The sequence below is a fragment of the Perognathus longimembris genome, chromosome 11 (assembly GCF_023159225.1).
Source record: "Perognathus longimembris pacificus isolate PPM17 chromosome 11, ASM2315922v1, whole genome shotgun sequence".
In the NCBI taxonomy this organism is placed as follows: Eukaryota; Metazoa; Chordata; class Mammalia; order Rodentia; family Heteromyidae; genus Perognathus; species Perognathus longimembris.
Genome location: NC_063171.1, coordinates 47,517,279 through 47,534,922, shown reverse-complemented (window position 1 = coordinate 47,534,922; position 17,644 = coordinate 47,517,279). Strand labels below are relative to the sequence as shown.

The 17,644-nt window shown below is 38.7% G+C and overlaps 1 protein-coding gene across 1 annotated transcript in view; it reads right to left on the bottom strand.

The window, feature by feature from the left end:
* The window catches only part of Eprs1 (glutamyl-prolyl-tRNA synthetase 1), a 66,023-nt gene that overhangs the window by 37,205 nt on the left and 11,174 nt on the right, over positions 1–17,644 (bottom strand). Inside the window, exons 5-12 of the mRNA XM_048356548.1 lie at positions 17,450–17,589; positions 14,379–14,473; positions 9,285–9,411; positions 8,429–8,621; positions 6,774–6,945; positions 4,671–4,904; positions 3,698–3,782; positions 3,034–3,093 (exon numbers count right to left, since the gene is read on the bottom strand). Of these exons, the coding sequence (XP_048212505.1) occupies positions 3,034–3,093; positions 3,698–3,782; positions 4,671–4,904; positions 6,774–6,945; positions 8,429–8,621; positions 9,285–9,411; positions 14,379–14,473; positions 17,450–17,589 (1,106 nt within the window). The remainder of the gene's footprint in view (positions 1–3,033; positions 3,094–3,697; positions 3,783–4,670; positions 4,905–6,773; positions 6,946–8,428; positions 8,622–9,284; positions 9,412–14,378; positions 14,474–17,449; positions 17,590–17,644) is intronic.

The following is a 17,644-nucleotide window of genomic DNA, read 5'->3' as shown; positions in this document are numbered from 1 at the left end:
GCCCCAGTAGGAAAGTCCATGAGACTCTGATCTCCAAATTAACCACCAAAAACTGGAGGTTAGAGCTGTGACCAAAGTGGAATAGTGCAAAGTTTAAATTTCTGCACTTAAGTTAAACCAAGGAGAAAACTAACAAAGCTAAAAATTCATAAAGTAAGTTCTTGAAAGGTTTCCAATCAGCATCAAACTAAATGTGCTTTTTACAAACTATTAGAACAACTAAATTCTAATTAATTGTGATGCAGAAAGCTATAGTTTCTTGCCAAGTTGGTCAGGATAAGAAAACAAGCATCTAAGTATATTTGTAAGGATACTGAGATTACCAGCCTCCCTATGTCTTACTATCCCTATGTTATACATGCATTTCCTCCTTTCTTTAGCATATACAGTTCATGCTATAAATGAAGCTCTAGATGAGTATGTAAAAGACTTCCAGAACATTTTCAAATAGAGGCTGCTTAATTTTTTTTCTTTCTGAAAATTTTTAGTAGAAAGAAATAAGGTTAAAGGTAGATGGCGGGATGGGAATGTGCCTTAGTGGTAGTGTCTGCCTAGCATGCATGAAGCCCTGGGTTTGATTCCTCAGTACCACATAAGCAGAAAAAGCCAGAAATGGCACTGTGGCTCAAGTGGTAGAGTGCCAGCCTTGAGCAAAAGAAGGTCAGGGACAGTGCTCAGGCCCAAGGCTCAGGACTGGCAAAAGAAATAAATAAAGGTAGATAGTCTGGCTTTTCCCTTAACACTTCCCAATGCCATGGCACTAAATATGGCTTAATGATGCTTAACTTAAATTTTATCATCAGAAATTTTAGATATTAGAAACAATAAGCTAGAAAACAACCTAGTAGTAATTAAGAGAATGACAATGACACATGAACTCTAAATAAAGGACCTGTATTCAAGGGGTGGACAGAATGGTCAGTATAGGAAAATGTCAGGAAGGCCAATAACAGAAACAAAAAAAGTATGTAATCAGAATGATTTAAATTTTACTATCAACCAAAATTTAAACTTTACTAGATGATATTTAAGGATTAAGGATCATTCAGATTTCAGTATATACAGAACAAACTGACTCACTGCTTTCACTCCCTCTTAAATCCCCATAAACATACCCAGAAGGACTAGCAAAATGGAAGCTAACAATTCTGGAAGCTTAAAAACACATAGAAGCATCCTCATATCACTCCATAACCAGGAGATTGCCTCCTTCCTGCCTTAATGAAAAATAGATTTTTGCCAGGAACAAGAAAGACCATGTCTAGATACAAGCAGAAGCCAAAAGGAACTGTAAGGAAAGGTACTGAATTGAAAACACAAGGAGGAAGAGATAGGTGAGACTAGGTATGAAATCCCTCAGCAGTAGTCTTTCCCCATTTTGCTCCAAAGCCTTGGCAGCCAGGCCTTCAGCTTTAAGGGGGCAACTAAAGGAAACTCCTCTTGGGAAAAAACTGCAGTAAGAGAAGATGAAAAAAGTTAATGACACGGAGTTTGGAAGTTCTCCAACCTGCCCAGTCAGCTCATCCTATGTGAAGATCAACTCTTGCTCCTCAGGCCTCCCCACAGCCTTGTAGCCTCCCTTACCAAACAGACACCAAAACAAACCAGACACCGAGAATGGCCTTGACTATTAATGAAAAAAAACAAAACACACACATACACAATAAATATGAAGCCATCTTGAAAATTCATATAAGAAATCATGAAAAGAACAAGAATGAAAAAGTAATCAGTATGGCAGAAGGTAGAGTCATCTACCAGGAAACAGAATCAAAGGCCAAATATAAAATAAGAGAAAATAAAATTAAAGGACCCAGTCTAGCAGACTTATTAAACCTGCACAAAAAAAGCTCCAGAAAGAAGAAATAGCAGAGATGGACTGGGGTTCTTCAGTGGAAGAGCACATGCTTTACATGTGGGAGGAAAGGGAAGAGGCCCAGAGAGCAGAAGCTGGGAGAGGCAATGCTGCTCACCTTCAGCATAATCTACAGAATTGCCTCAGTGAAATACTTTTAATATATTTGAACAAAATATATGTGCAAAAGTATTAAGACTTAAATCTGTAAAACTAGATTAATAAATTAATAAGAGTGATAACCTTCCTGAAAAATTTAAAATTATTATTGGTAACTGCAGCAACACAAAGAACCAGTTAGTAATTCTGTTATTTTCAAAAAACTGACTGAACACAAAGAAGACACATGCAAGACAAGCAAACTATTTCTTGAGGCAAGACATCAGCACAATCAAGCAGCAATCCCAATAAAGAATTTACAGAACACAATCACAGAAACCTTAGTTTGAAACGTGGCATTTTTTAACGATTTGCCTTATTATAGTACCTAAGCAACTGCTCCCAATTAGTAAGTAATAGTATCAATTTGCGTGACCTTCATTTGATTTTCATTGTTTTTTTTCTTAAAGCTGGATCCAATAAGACACAGAAATTGCAACTAGTGAACCTTCCCCACAACCCAATCATGTGTATTAAAGCTTTGAGTCTTCTCAGCACACAAGGGAACAGTAGAGAGAAGTTAGCCAAGTCTTCCTCTTTGCCAATAAGAATAGAGGACACATTTTATAAAGCTGGAGTAATGCATTCCCAACAGGTCTGCATAAATAAGACATATAAATGTGATTGTGCTTCACTCAGATGATAACATGTATTAGGCTAAAAAGCTACATTTAAAGTAAGGCAAATGAAAGCATTAAGTAATACCTTCTTACAGAGAGCTCGCAGCTTGAAAGCAGAAAAATGAAATGCAGAGTGTTCACAAAAGATTAAAGGAAAAAGCTATTACCATTTCCCATAAATCCAAGTTTGTTTGTTTCAACTACTATTTACTTATTGGTGTGGTTAATAAGTTCAATGCTCTTTTGCCATTTTGAAAAGGAAAACATTCTATTTTCCTGGAAGATTGCAAAATGATAATATTCTTCCAAAATTGTTCTCTACCATAGGACCCTAATGATTTCTACATGTATATTATTCCAAAGTCAGGTGTGATAAAGTGAACTGAATGACTGCTGTACCTTTTTGTTAAATGCCCAGATCTTGTCCCATTCCATGTTCACAACAGAACGCGAGGAGCCCTAGAACAACAGTAATAAAAGTATTTTAAGGCTATGAAGTAGTAAACAATATTTTGTTTCAAATAAAACATTTTTAGGAAAAAAAAACTCAGCAAATACCTACATTTATTTCAATTGAAATACAAAACTTATAAAGCATGTAAACTGATTTGTTATCCTTAACCATTTATTGTCAAAGCTCAGTCATGCATTTTACTGGGTAAAAATACTTCACCTTTGTCCAATGCTAGGTTCGGAGTTTAGGACAATCCAAATTTTCCACTATTATAAAAAGCTAGCCCAAACAAAGCTACCTGAGATACTATTATCTCCCATTTACCAACAAAGAGCTGAAACCAGAGGTGTGTTGTGGCTCAAGTGGTAGAGCACCAACTGAACAAAAAAGGGAAGTAAGAATGCAAGACCCTAAGTTCAACTCCCAACTATTAGCTCACATGCACACACACATGCATGCAACACACACAGTCCCACAAATCCTGAGTCTATCCTTGAATCATAAGGAACAAACAAGGAATAGGAATAACAGAGATAATAACAACTAAAAAGATATTAACAGAAATACCTAAAAATTTAAGGAGAACCTAGGAAAGAAAACTCAACTCACTTGAGCAGCAATAAACTGTTTCAGTCCTTCAACTGTCATTCCTCTTCTCAAAACACCACGTACTGTCGGAAATCGAGGGTCATCCCTGGGAAATAGGAAAACTGTTAAATACCAAGGAAATGTTTTAAAATGTGCAGATGCAGAAAATAAAAAACACCTAATGAGTAATAAATTATAATTTGTATTAATTCTGGTAAAATAGTTCCTCTTAGATTTATAAGCATGATAATCAACATGAATAGGTTTCATTTATAAATACATGACTATATGATCAGATTCTTTTTTTTTGCTACTCCTGAGACTTGAAGTCAAGGCCTGAGCACTGTCCTGGCTTTTTTTCACTTGAGTCTAGCACTCTACCACTTGAGCCACAGCACCACTTCCGGCTTTTTTTCCCCCTGCTTATGTGGTGCTGAGGAATAAGGCCCTAAGCATGTTAGGTAAACACTCTATCTACCACTAAGCCACATCCCCAGTTTGGTCAGTTTCATATTTAAGACTCACATTTCTTACAAAAATCTCATTTAGGTTATTAAGATGCCACAGGAATGTTCATATTTTTTCTATAGGCTAAATCCTTTGGGCAAGTGGTCCTCAACACAGCAAGGCTGAGACCACTTAAATCTTTATCAAGTGTACTTTGGCCACAGTAGAGCATGGAGAGTGGTAACTAGATCTACAAAATACAAGTGATACACATTTTTCTGTCCAAGGCTGAGATCTGCAAATGATGGGATCTCGTGTGGTTTTCATGCTCATGTCCCATGCATGGTCTGCAGTGAGTATTCCATGCTCATAGCATGAACACAAGGTAGGGTTTGGTGAGGGAGGAACACTAAGGCACCGACTGAAATGAAGTATAAAGCAGGATTTCAATATAGGCGCACAGGCCCATCCACTGAATGACCACCGGGTTACATTAAAAGTCAGATACAAATACTTCGTTGTCAATTCTAGGTAATATGAAACATACCATCCATCTACCAGTCCTTCATCGACAAACCATGTGAGTTTTCTTTTGGACAGCACTGTATTGTTGAGATTTAGGCGACTATATTCCCAGATATATGGTTTTCTTATCCCTAAAGCTTCAATAATCCAGTAGAACTGCTCATCTCTGTCATGGTACTCTGTTGTTCTCAGGGCATGTGTAACACCTTCAATGCTGTCAACTATAGGACAGGCAAAATCATATGTTGGATACACACTAGGAAAAAAAAGAATGTTTTTGAATCAACATTATCTATTTTATGCTTCCTATCTTAAAACATTCATAAGCAGCATTAGTAATAAAAATGATAATTCTTTGTACGGTCAGAGTTTTTAAAAACACCAACAGGCTCTTTTTGTGTGTGTACTAGAACTGGGGGTTGAACTAAGGGCCTCACACTTGTACTGGGCAGGCTGAGAATAAGAGGACAAAAGTTTGTGGATAGCCTATGCAAAAAGTTCAAGAGACATCTCAATCAACAGCTGGGCACAGTAGTATGTAACTGTCATCCCAACTATAGTGGTAAGCATAAGAATAGGATTGTGGCCAAGGCCACCAAAGGGAAAAAGGGGAGACTCTCAAAAAACAAACAGATGTAGTTCCAGTGGTACAGCATCTGCTAACTTAGCAAGCGTGAAGCCTAGAGTTCAAATACCAATATTCCCCAAAAAGTACAATTCTACTGAAGATTGTTTTCTTTACTAGTGGTAGAGCAGTTGCTCAGCACATGCTAAATATTGCATCTGATCCACGGTACTAAAAAAAAAAGCCTATTTTTTTCTTCAAATAATCCTTAAAGCAATATCTGCTTATAATAATGTATAAAGCTTTCAAGGATGCAGCATGATTATAAGTTTGAGAATGGCAAGGGCTACACAGTGAGACTTTGTCTTTAAAAGAAAAAAAAAAGGAGGAGGTAGTGCTGTGGCACAAGTTGTAGAGTCCTACTAGCCTTGGGCACAAAAGACATTCAGATACAGCATCTAGGCCCTGAATTCAAGTCTCAGGAGAGGCCATAATAAAGAAAAATATACAATTAATTTCTTGGGTTGAGAATGTGGCTTAGTTGTAGAGTTCTTGCCTCACATGCATGAAGCCCTGATTTCAATTCTTCTGTACCATATAAATAGAAAAAGCCGGACATGATGTTGTGGCTCAAGTGGTAGAGTGCTACCCTTGAGTAAAAGAAGCTCAGAAAGTTCAAGCTCGGGCTGGGGATATGGCCTAGTGGCAAGAGTGCTTGCCTCGTATACATGAGGCCCTGGGTTCAATTCCCCAGCACCACATATACAGAAAATGGCCAGAAGTGGCACTGTGGCTCAAGTGGCAGAGTGCTAGCCTTGAGCAGAAAGAAGCCAGGGACAGTGCTCAGGCCCTGAGTCCAAGCCCCAGGACTGGCCAAAAAAAAAAAAAGTTCAAGCTCTAGGACTGGAAAAAAATAAACAAAAATAAAATGAGAATAATGGAAATAACAAGGGAAAAATAAATGAATAAAAATAGTACTGTACTGTGTTTTATCTATTTCATACTGAAAATGAATGATTTATGTCTTAGCATCATAAAAAGGAAAAAGTTAACTTGAAAATCCACAGAGAAAAATAAAACTTGAGAAAGACAAGTATTTTTATCTAGAAAGAGTGTAGACTGTCAGGCCCAAGGGCTGTATAAATCCCACAAGATCATTTAGTACACAATACGAAAGACAATTCAGCTTCTTGTCAGCTACCCCTCAGCTCATCTGCCTGTACTGATAATTTTATCAAGACCTCAAATAAGATTGGAAGTATCCAAGTGGCCTTTGGCAAAAATCAGGCTCCTCACTATTGAAAAAGATACACACCACAATTATACCTAGTTGACACACAAAAAGCAAATTTAAGGAGAAGAAGCCCTTTTATAGATGGAAGTTACTATTGGAAATAACCTCCTATAACCTTTGACAAGTGATTAAGAAACCTCTTAAAGACCACACGCCACCTGGCCAGTTTTTCTATGGTTTCTTGACTGTTTGACTACTCCACACCAAAAGAGGATTAAAACAAAAGCATAGAAGGCTACCTAGCATACTGAAAAAGATACACTTACTTGTATTTACTCCCAGTTCTTGGGTGTGGCTGAATTTTGCAACGGTAAAGTGTTGGGTCCCTCAGGCATCCATTGTTACTACTCATGTCAATTTTTGCTCGCAAACAACAGGATTGACCAAACGGACTTCCTTTTTTCATTTCTTCCCACATTTTCAGGTTCTTCTCAACAGCTATAAAATGAGAACTACTTTAGTATTTATTTAATGTTACTAATGTGGTTAAATTCTAATTACTTTATTATTCTTATAATTTGATATATGCTTTCATTTTATGTTAGCCATATTCCATTAATTTGAAACACTACTATAGTTATGGTGGTGGCTCAAACCTGTAATACCAACTACTCAGGAGAATCACTGTTGTACGCCAGTCTCAACAAAAAGGTCAGCAAAACTTAATCTGAAAAATAAACTGGAGCAAAAATGACTGGGGTGTGGCTCAAGTGGTAAACCACTTGCCTAACAAGTCCAAAGCACTGAGTTCAAACCAAAGTATTACCAAAGCAGGGGAAAAAACCCAACCATTTAGAAAATATGCTCTTTAAAGAAGTTTGAAAAAAGGTAAAATTAACAGTCTGCTGATATAGTACCAACTAAGGATAAGAGAGGTTTTTCTCATTTGGTGCCATCCATTTTATTTCCCCAACATAGCAACACTAATCAGCCCTATGAAATCTTTACCTTGTGCTTCTAAAGATGAAACCTTCTTTTTTGGGGGGCAGGCTTAAGCCCAGGGTTCAAACAAGTTTGCCCTGACTTTGGGGACCCACTAGTACTGTCACAAAAGCCTGTGCCCATCTAAAGAACATGAGGAGGGGGCTGGGAATATGGCCTTGTGGTAGAGTACTTAACCTCGCATACATGAAGCCCTGGATTCAATTCCTCAGCACCGTGTATATAGAAAAGGCCAGAAGTGGTGCTGTGGCTCAAGTGGTAGAGTGCTAGCCTTGAGCAAAAAGAAGCCAGGGACAGTGCTCAGGCCCTGAGTTCAAGCCCCAGGACTGGCAAAAAAGAAAAGAAAAAAAGAACATAGGGTAGGCCAGGTGCTAGTGGCTCACACCTGTAATCCTGGCAACTCTCATCTCAAGAGGCTGAGATCTGAGGATTATGGTTTGAAGTTAGCCCTGGCAGAAAACACCATGAAACTCCTATCTCCAATTAACCACCAAAAAGCCATGGAAGCTGTGGCTTAAGTGGAGTGCCAGCCTTGACCAAAAAAATTCAAGGACAGGGCCTAGGCCCTGATTTCAAGAAATGTTAAACCTTTCAATTGAAGACGTATAAGGGCTAGGGATGTAGTGGTATCGAGTTCAAGTGTAGCATATGCAAAGCCCTAGGTTTAATCACCAGCACTGCAAGAAAAAGATCTATAAAATATCACAGTAAGGAACCTTTCAAATGAAATACATGCAAAAGACCTCATAGGATAAGTAAGAACTAAAGACACGGGCTCTTTGTATATGGTTGTGATTGGTAATAAAGCAGTAAAAATGTCAGATTACAGAGAAAGAAGAACCATTTCTAAGATGCACTAACATAAAAATCATACTCAATGTGTTTCAAGTCAGAATCTCTCACAATAAAGAAATCATGTACCACTAAGGAAACATAATACCGACTATGAATTAAAACATGAGACAAAAATATGCCTTACAGTTATTTCTATGTTTGGATTCTATCCTCTGCTCACGTTCTGCTTTCATCTGCTCAGCAGGAGTATCATCGACATAAGCCTTCCCTTCTTGAATTAGTTTCTCTGCATATTTCATTATAGTTTCAAAATGATCCGAAGTATAAGTAAACTGATTTGGTTTGATATGCAGCATTGCAACATCTTCCAAGATAACCTGCAACAAATGTTTAAAAAAAATCAGTGCATATTTTCATTTTTCCCATTATTTCCAATCCTTGATACTGCATTTTGAGTAAATGTAATAAAACATCCATCAGTCTTAAATAGCCTGAATATGGTGTGAATGTTATATGATATTAAGTCAGGAGAAATAAATATTCATTACATTAGCTTCCAAATTTCCAGCTCCGAAAGCTGACCTCATGAGGGAGCTTTCATTTACTCTGAAAAAACTAGTATTTACTGGTCATACCAACAATCCTTTGTATCCTCTTGAGATGTACTGTAGTGCTTCTGAATAAAGATGATACAAGAGGTAGAAAACTACATTTTAAAATACCTATTTAGTGATTATTTCATTCACAAAACTTAATATTATGTGACAAAAAGGAAACCTGCATCCAGTAAATTTGGTACTCATAGGGAAATACAGCATGTAGGTAAATTCTATAACTGGAGAAGAGGGAAAAAAAATTTTTTTTGGCATAGGAGCATGACATGTTTTGGTTTGGGTGGCAAGAATATATATAAGTGGAATATATAGACTGGGTGGAGGCAGCTATGAATCAAAGTTTGCTTTTATACCATGAAGGTATCAGGTCACCCTCTAATTTTAATTAACTTTTCTGAAAAAAGTCATCACTACACTTTTAATTACCTTCTCAAAATCTTCCTTTTCTTTTTCAGGATTTGTGTCATCAAATCTCATGATCAGTTTCCCTTTAAAGTTAACCTGGTAGTGCTGGTTCAGAAGAGCAGCTTTTGCATGCCCAATGTGTAAGTAACTAAAACAAAAACATTTCACAAAGAAACTCATTAACAGGTCTTAACTAAACACTTCAACTTAAACCTGAGGAGATGAAAACTAAACAGAACTTCTAACTAATACTTCAGCCATATTTTACTTTCCAACAAGAAGCACTATAATAGAAAATCTGACTCTGACAGAAAAAAACAAAACAAAACAACAGACTAGGAATATTTATAATACAAAGCAACTTTGCATGTAAAAGTCTCATGAAGAAGTACAATAGCTATCAAAATTGTAATGTTCCTTTTTTCCCCCCAAGAGTAATGGTCACCTGGAGAAAAACTGCTTCTGAAACCATTTCCAACGCCAACTGGCAGTATCCCCTTATTATAAGACTTGATGCTACTGGGAAGTGAACAAATACTTAGCACCCACTAGAGAGAAACGCCGCTAGGACTGTCACTGTGATGGCTAAATGAAAACCTACAAGAACTATGAAGCCAAAAGAGCTAGGCATGACAGCTCACATCTGTTAATCCTAGCAATAGGGAGACTGAGTTGGAGGATCACTAGTTACAGACCATCAGCTCTACATAGCAATATCTTGTCTCAAAAAACAAAACAAGCAAAACAACAACAAACAAAACAACAACACAAACAAAAACATAAAGGAAAACTGGGTTTTCTTTCTCTAGAAAAATTTTCTTTCTCTGGAAATTTTACTTCTCTAGGCTTTAGTCTTCTCAAATGCCAATAAAAAGATTTGAACCAAATGATTTCAACGGTCTTCTCTAGTACCAAATTCCATGAATCAGAAAGTATGATCTTTTGAGCCAGCTTCTGGTGGATCATGCCTGTAGCTACTGAAGATTGAGTTGGAAGTCAGCAAGGGGGGTGGGGGGGCGGGCAGGAAAGTCCATATACTCTTATTTCCAATCCAAAAAAAACACACAAAAAACCCCCAACCTTCTTTATTAAAAAAGCTGGAAGTGGGGCTGGGGATATGGCCTAGTGGCAAGAGTGCCTGCCTTGGATACATGAGGCCCTGGGTTCGATTCCCCAGTACCACATACACAGAAAACAGCCAGAAGTGGCGCTGTGGCTCAAGTGGCAGAGTGCCAGCCTTGAGCAAAAAAGAAGCCATGGACAGTGCTCAGGCCCTGAGTCCAGGCCCCAGGACTGGCCAAAAAAAAACCAAGCTGGAAGTGGGGGCTGGGAATATGGCTTAGTGGTAGAGTTCTTGTCTCGTATACATGAAGCCCTGGGTTCGATTCCTCAGCACCACACATATAGAAAAAGCCAGAAGGGGCGCTGTGGCTCAAGTGGTAGAGTGCTAGCCTTGAGCAAAAAGAAGCCAGGGACAATGCTCAGGCCCTGAGTTCAAGGCCCAGCACAGGCAAAAAAAAAAAAAAAAAAAGCCGGAAGCGGAGCTGTGGCTCAAGTGGTAGAGTGCCAGATTTGAGCAAAAAAGTTAAAGGAGAATGCCCAGGCCTGAAGTTCAAGCCCCAGGACTGACACTATACCACATACAGAAAAACAAGAACAAAAAATGTTTTTGTTCTCATGGGGAAATGATAATTATAAAAAGTAAAATAATTACCAGAGCTGGGCACTAGTGGCTCACATCTGTTATCCTCACTATGAAGGAGGCTCAGATCTGAAGGTCTACAGTTGGAGGCCAGTAGAAAGGTTCACTAGATTCTACCTCCAAAATAACCACCACCACCAACAACAACAAAAAGCAAGTGGGAGGCTCTGAATTCAAACCCTAATACTGTGGGGGGCGGGGGGGGAGAAGGGAAAATCAAGAGACTCTGCTGATAATATTAATATTCTCCTCTATCAACGTAGTTTTTTTTCTTCTTCTTTTGATGCCAGTCCTGGCGCTTGAACTCAGGGCTTGGGCACTGTCTTTGAGCTTTTTTGCTTAAGGCTAGCACAACTGAGCCACAGCATCACTTCCAGCCTTTTCTGTTTATATGGTACTGAGGAATCGAACCCAGAGCTTCATGCATGCTAGGCAAGCACTCTACCACTAGGCCGCATTCCTAACTCTATCAATGTAGTTTGTAAAAAGCAATCTTCTAAGTGGAGCATAGTGGCATTCACCTATAAATTTCTAGCACTTGAGATCTAAGGCAGGAGGGTGTCTGGTTGAAGTCAGCCTGGGTTATAGACCAACCCTCTATCACCAAAAGTTTTGTGTTTTGTTTTGGTTTTTTTTGGCCAGTCCTGGGCTTGGACTCAGGGCCTGAGCACTGTCCCTGGCTTCTTTTTGCTCAAGGCTAGCACTCTGCCACTTGAGCCTCAGCGCCACTTCTGGCCATTTTGTATATATGTGGTGCTGGGGAATAGAACCCAGGGCTTCATGTATATGAGGCAAGCACTCTTGCCACTAGGCCATATTCCCAGCCCAAAAGTTTTTAAAAAGCAATTATCTATGCCATTGTTGTTTAAAACATAATCATTTGGGAAGAAAACAAGGTATGAAGCAAGTTTAAATAGTTCTTGCCGATTCTTATCACTATCAGTTTACTACAACAGCCATTATTTTAAGATAATCCATCAAGTTCTACAGCACACTTTTGACCTGAAGTGCTATCGATATGAGAGGGAAAATACAACCCCATTTATGACTTTGTGTCTTAAGAAACAAACAACTAAAGCTAAGTGCTGGTGTCTCATGCCTGTAATCATAGTTACTCAACAGGTTGAGATCTGAGGATCATAGTTCAAAGCCAGCCTGGGCAGAAAAGTCTCCTTGAGACTTTTATCCCCAATTAACCACTGCAAGTAAAGCTGTGGGTCAAGTAGAGCAGGGCTGGGAATGTGGCTGAGTGGTAGAGTGCTTGCTTAGCAAGCATGAAGCCTTGGGTTTGATTCCTCAGTAACATACACTGAAAAAGCCAGAAGCAGCGCTGTGGCTCAAGTGGTAGAGTGCTAGCCTTGAGCAGAAGAAGTTCAGGGACAGTGGCCAGGCCCTGAGTTCAAACCCCAGGACTAGCAAAAAAACAAAAACCAAACCAAACAAACAAAAAAAAAAAAGGGGTAGAGCACTACCCCTGAGCAAAAGAGCTAAGGGACAGTGCACAGGGCCTGAGTTCAAGCCCTACAACCGCCCAAACCCCAAAAAATCAATTAAAATTTTTTTCTGCAATGTTGGAGTCTAAACTTATGGCCTTGCTATGCCTAGCAAGTACTCTGCCACTGAACAACACACCAATCCTAATGCAATTAAGTTTCTACAAATTCAGGGGTCCAGATCAGTGATTTGTGAAGGGTTTGCATGCACCAAGTAATAAAACCAAATAAAATGCAATGCAATTTGAGCTTTTTAAGATTCCCTGCTAAAAACAGAACTGCATATGCCCTAAGATGGTATCTTAGAATAGAAAAAAAGGTACTAAACAAAAATTGATGAACCCCCAGAAATGGATGGAGTTTAGTGAGAAATATCAATATTCATTAGTTATGACAGATTTACCACATACATGTAAGATGCCAACACTAGGAAAAACTGGATGTAATAAATATAGGAACTTAATATAAATCTAAAACTATTCTAAAATAAAGTTAACTTAAAAGGCTATGGATTCCCAGAAGCAGAAAAGTGTGTTTTCTTGAAACATGTTTAATTCAGTAATATGCTATATCGTTCAAAAAAGATATAGTTACTGATCATCTGTTGTTTGAGTTAATGTGCTTAGCTTTAAATATGAAACTAACTTAAGAAGGATGATGTGGAGTTGACAGTGTAGCTGAGTGGTACAGTGTATGTTTATCGTGAACAAGATACTGGGAGGGAGGGAAGTGGGAGGAAAAGAGGGAGGAAGGAGAGGGAGGAAGAAAAGGCAGTGAGGAAAAAAAAGAGGAGAAAAAGAGGAAAGGAGAGAGACAGAAGGGAGAAAGGGGAAAGAGGGGAGAAAGGGGAAAGGGGGGAAAAAGGGGAAAGAAAAAAGGAGGGGGGGAAGTGATGAAGAGTCTTAAAAGAAAGATACATCTGAATCTGCAAAAATGCATATAGGTCTAATAATGTATATTCCAAGCCTCAGGAAAAACAATTGAGACTATAAAATACCACAACTAAATAATCATCTGAAGAGACAAAATCTGAAATCAAAGTTGTAAAAGAATCATCTCACTTACAAATTAACAGTGTTTCTAATGGTTGTGTCTAGATGCAAAAACTGCATTAATAATGTGTCTTTAGTAAGGTTCATTTTATTTTATTAGTATCATAGGAATTACAAAGCTTGACATTCCTCTTAACTCTGCTTCTCAGAGGTGGATGTGGAAAGGTAGACTCCCCTCAGCCTTAGGGAATGGTGGACAAGGTCTGAAGCAGCCTCAGGCTAAGGCATTGTTTGACTATAATTTTATCTTTGCCAAGAGTCAATGAGTTTGGGAGACCTGTTACCAATGGAGAGAACTAAGTAGGAACATATTTTTCAGCATTCTTCTCCATCTGAGGGAAAAAAATACTGCTATTTAATTTCTACTATTAATATAAGAGATGCTTAGAGTATAAATATAAACCCTTACTGAATGAAAGCCCCTAGTCTTAGAATATAAATAAAAGTTAACCCCTACTTATAGACATTTAAATTTAAATTTCTCTCCCTCTTTTTGTTTTGTCAGAGCTGGGATGTAAGCTCAGAGCCTTGAACTTGCTAGGCAAACATTACCATTTGAGCTACTCTGCCAGCCTTTATTTTAATGTTTCCATTTGTGGTATTTTCTTATTTGTATTTAAAATAGGATAAAATTTAAGTGCCCTTCTATTATCTAAAACTAAAGGCTATAAATTACAATTTATAATATTAACTAATTAACTAATATTAACTGTTAATAATTAAGAACTATTATGATTGGTTAGAATTTTTAACTCCCATTATTAAAATCTTATTCATATTCTTTTGTATCAACTCATTAGAAGTTGGATAACTTTTAAAGCGTTCTCACTAATATATTCAAGTACAAGCTGGAGATGTATTTCCTTACCCACTAGCTTCTGGAGGAAATCTGACAGTAACCTTTCCCATCTCTGCACCTGGAAGCTCAACAAACTTCCCAACATCTTGTTTTTTCTCAGGTGCCTGAAAAGAAAACAACAAGAATTATACTGTCAAATACTTAATGAGTGTGTTCACTAGAGAAACATTTTATACTTACTAAATGACACACCAGAGTAGTAATGAACAAAATGATTAGAACATCATCCTTGCACTTGGGTGACTTAAAAGTCTGAGGAAGGAAATAAATAAAAGCACACACCACCAGCACAAGTATTTAGAGGATACAGTTAGAACATTTAGCAAAAACTAATCAACGGGATGGGGATATGGCCTAGTGGCAAGAATGCTTGACTCTGTATACATGAACTTCAACTCCCCAGCACCACATATACAGAAAATGGCCAGAAGTGGCGCTGTGGCTCAAGTGGCAGAGTGCTAGCCTTGAGCAAAAAGAAGCCAGGAACAGTGCTCAGGCCCTGAGTCCAAGCGCCAGTACTGGCAAACAAAACAAAACTAATCAACAATGGCTGGGAATATAGCTTAGCAGTAGTGCTTGCCTTGCATGCATGAACCCCTGAGTTTGATTCCTCAGCACCACATAAGCAGAAAAAGCCAGAAGTGGCCCTTGTGGCTCAAGTGGTAGAGTGTTAGAATGAGCAAAAAGAAGCCAGGGTTAATGTTCAGGCCCTGAGTTCAAGCATCAGGACTGGCACAAAGAAAAAATGCTAATCAACAGGCTAGGCACCAGTGATCCTAGCTTTTCAGGAGCCTCAGATCTAAGGATTGTGGTTTGAAGCCAGCCTCGGGCAGGAAAGTCTGAGATCCCTATCTGTAATTTATCACCTAAAAAAACAGATATGACTCTTGTGGCAGAGCACTAGCTTGAGCACAAAAGTTCAGGGACAGTGCCCAGGCCCTGAGTTCCAGCTCCAGGATATACACGCACGCGCGCACACACACACACACACACACACACACAAATCAACAATATCCAGATCATCAGGAAAAGCTCAAAAGGAGGTAAGAACCAAACTGGATCTCTTCTGGTTTTGTACAAATACTAAGGGGTGAACTCAGGGCCTCAAGCTCTCAACTGTCTTTTTTCCACTGACAGGCTAGCACTTTACCGCTTGAGCCACAAATTCACTTCTAGCACTTCAATGGTCTATTGTTTTTATCTGTCCAAGCTGGTTATGAATGGTGATCCTCTGATCTCTGTCTTCTGGGAAGCTAAGATTTTAGATGTAAGCCACTAACACCTGGTTCCAATGCATTAAAAAAAAAAAATGTACCAGGCACCAGTGGCTGCTACTCAAGAGGCTGAGATCTGAGAATCATGGTTCAAAGCCAGCTCCAAAGCCAGCCCAAGCAGAAAAAGCCTGGAGACTCTTATCAACAATTAATCACCAAGTAAGTTATCACAAGAAATGTACACACTGCCCTACTATGTAACTGTACCCTTTTTGCACAACACCTTGTCAAAAAATTTGTGTTCAATTAATAAATAAATTTTTAAAAAACCACTAAAAACGTCAGAGGTGAAGCTATAGCTCCAGGGGTAGAGCATTAACCTTGAGCATAAAAGCTCTGGGTCAGTGCCTCGGGCATGCTTGTGCTTGCGGTCACATGTGGGAATGCATACACACATGCACACGCGCTCCCTCACACACAGCAAAAATGTATCAGATGGAAAAGCATTTAAAGGCAAGACACAAAGGCAGGGTATAACAATGCAATGTCTATTCATAGTGGGTATATGAACAAGGAAGCTGAAATACATTTAAGTCCAAAACATAAAAAGCTGGATGGTGGTGCTCCCGTCTGCAATGCTAGCTACTCATGAGGCTGAAGGCCAGCCCAGGGGAAAATAAGTCTATGAGATTATCTCCAATTACAGCAAAATGCCAGTGTAACTCGAGTAGCAAGTAGAGCACCAGCCTTGAGTGAAAAAGCCAAGCAAAAGTTCAAGCCCAAGTAGCAAAACACATAGTCTTGTCGTTTATGCTTCAAGTAATGGGGAGTCCTAGGGGCATAAGTTATTTTCATATCTTAAAATACTACCTAGGACAGCAAATGTGCAGGATTAGAGAAAGACCAAGTAGAGTAAGTTCAGTTATGAAATGGTATTTAACAAAGCAGATGCAATAATATAAGCAAAGCAGTAGGGTTGGATAGAAAGAAAGTCTGTAAATAGGAGAATAAGAGGACTTGCTGACCAATTAGATGGGGAAAAATGGTAAAGGATGAGTAAAGATTATTAGCCAAAGTAGTATTATGCAAATTTTACTGCATAAAAAAAAAACCTTAACTAAGTAAGAACCATTTTTTTGTGTATTTTTTTTGTCGGAAAGCAGAAGATTCAGGAGAAAGACAGTAAAATAGTAACGGGAGTTGAAAGTATAGACTGATGGTAGAACATGGGCTTAGCATACAAGAAGATTTGGGGTCAATCCCCAGCACTAAACAACAAAGCCAGTGAAAATTTCGTTTTATAAAGTTTGAATTGTCTAAGAAAAATGCTGGAGAGTCAATCTTTCACACATATAAAGATTACGGCTTTATGTACTCTACCAGTTAATGCCACACTAAGATTTAACAAGAGTAGATTCTTCTAAGAAAATTCTCCCTCATTTATAAAAGGCTAAGTTCATTTCTTTTGTAGTGTCTATGAATTCTAAGTTAAGCAGCCCCAGAAAATAAGTTTTATGAATAGCAATAATCTCCTTCTCAGATCCACACTGAAACATCAGCATTTAACAAAGGGGGAAAGGGTTGAGCACCAGTGCCTCACACCTGTAATCCTCACTACTCAAGTGGCTGAGATCTGAGGATTGCAGTTTGAAGCCAGCCGGGGCAGGAAAGTCCATGAGACCCTTCTCTCCAATAAGTTACTCAGAAAAAGCTGGAAGTGGCAGAGAGCTAGCCTTGAGCACAAAGAATGGCGCCCAACCCCTGGCTGGGCAAAGAAAAGAAAAGAAAAAGAGGGAAAGGAGGAGGAGAATGAAAGGGAGGGGAAAAGATAGGAAAGGAAGGAAGGAGGAAGGCAGGCATGCTTACCACTTTAGCTTTGTTTGTTGAAACATCCCACTTGGTACCTACTGACTGGAAGGTCTGCTGGGCCTCAAGAAAACCAAACCAGCGTTTTACATGAACTGGAGCCTTGTTCTGTTTCACTTGTTCTTGCCACGTCGCACTTCCTATTAGCAAACATAATTTTAAAACTATTCTGTAAGTCTGCAAATTCAAAAACAA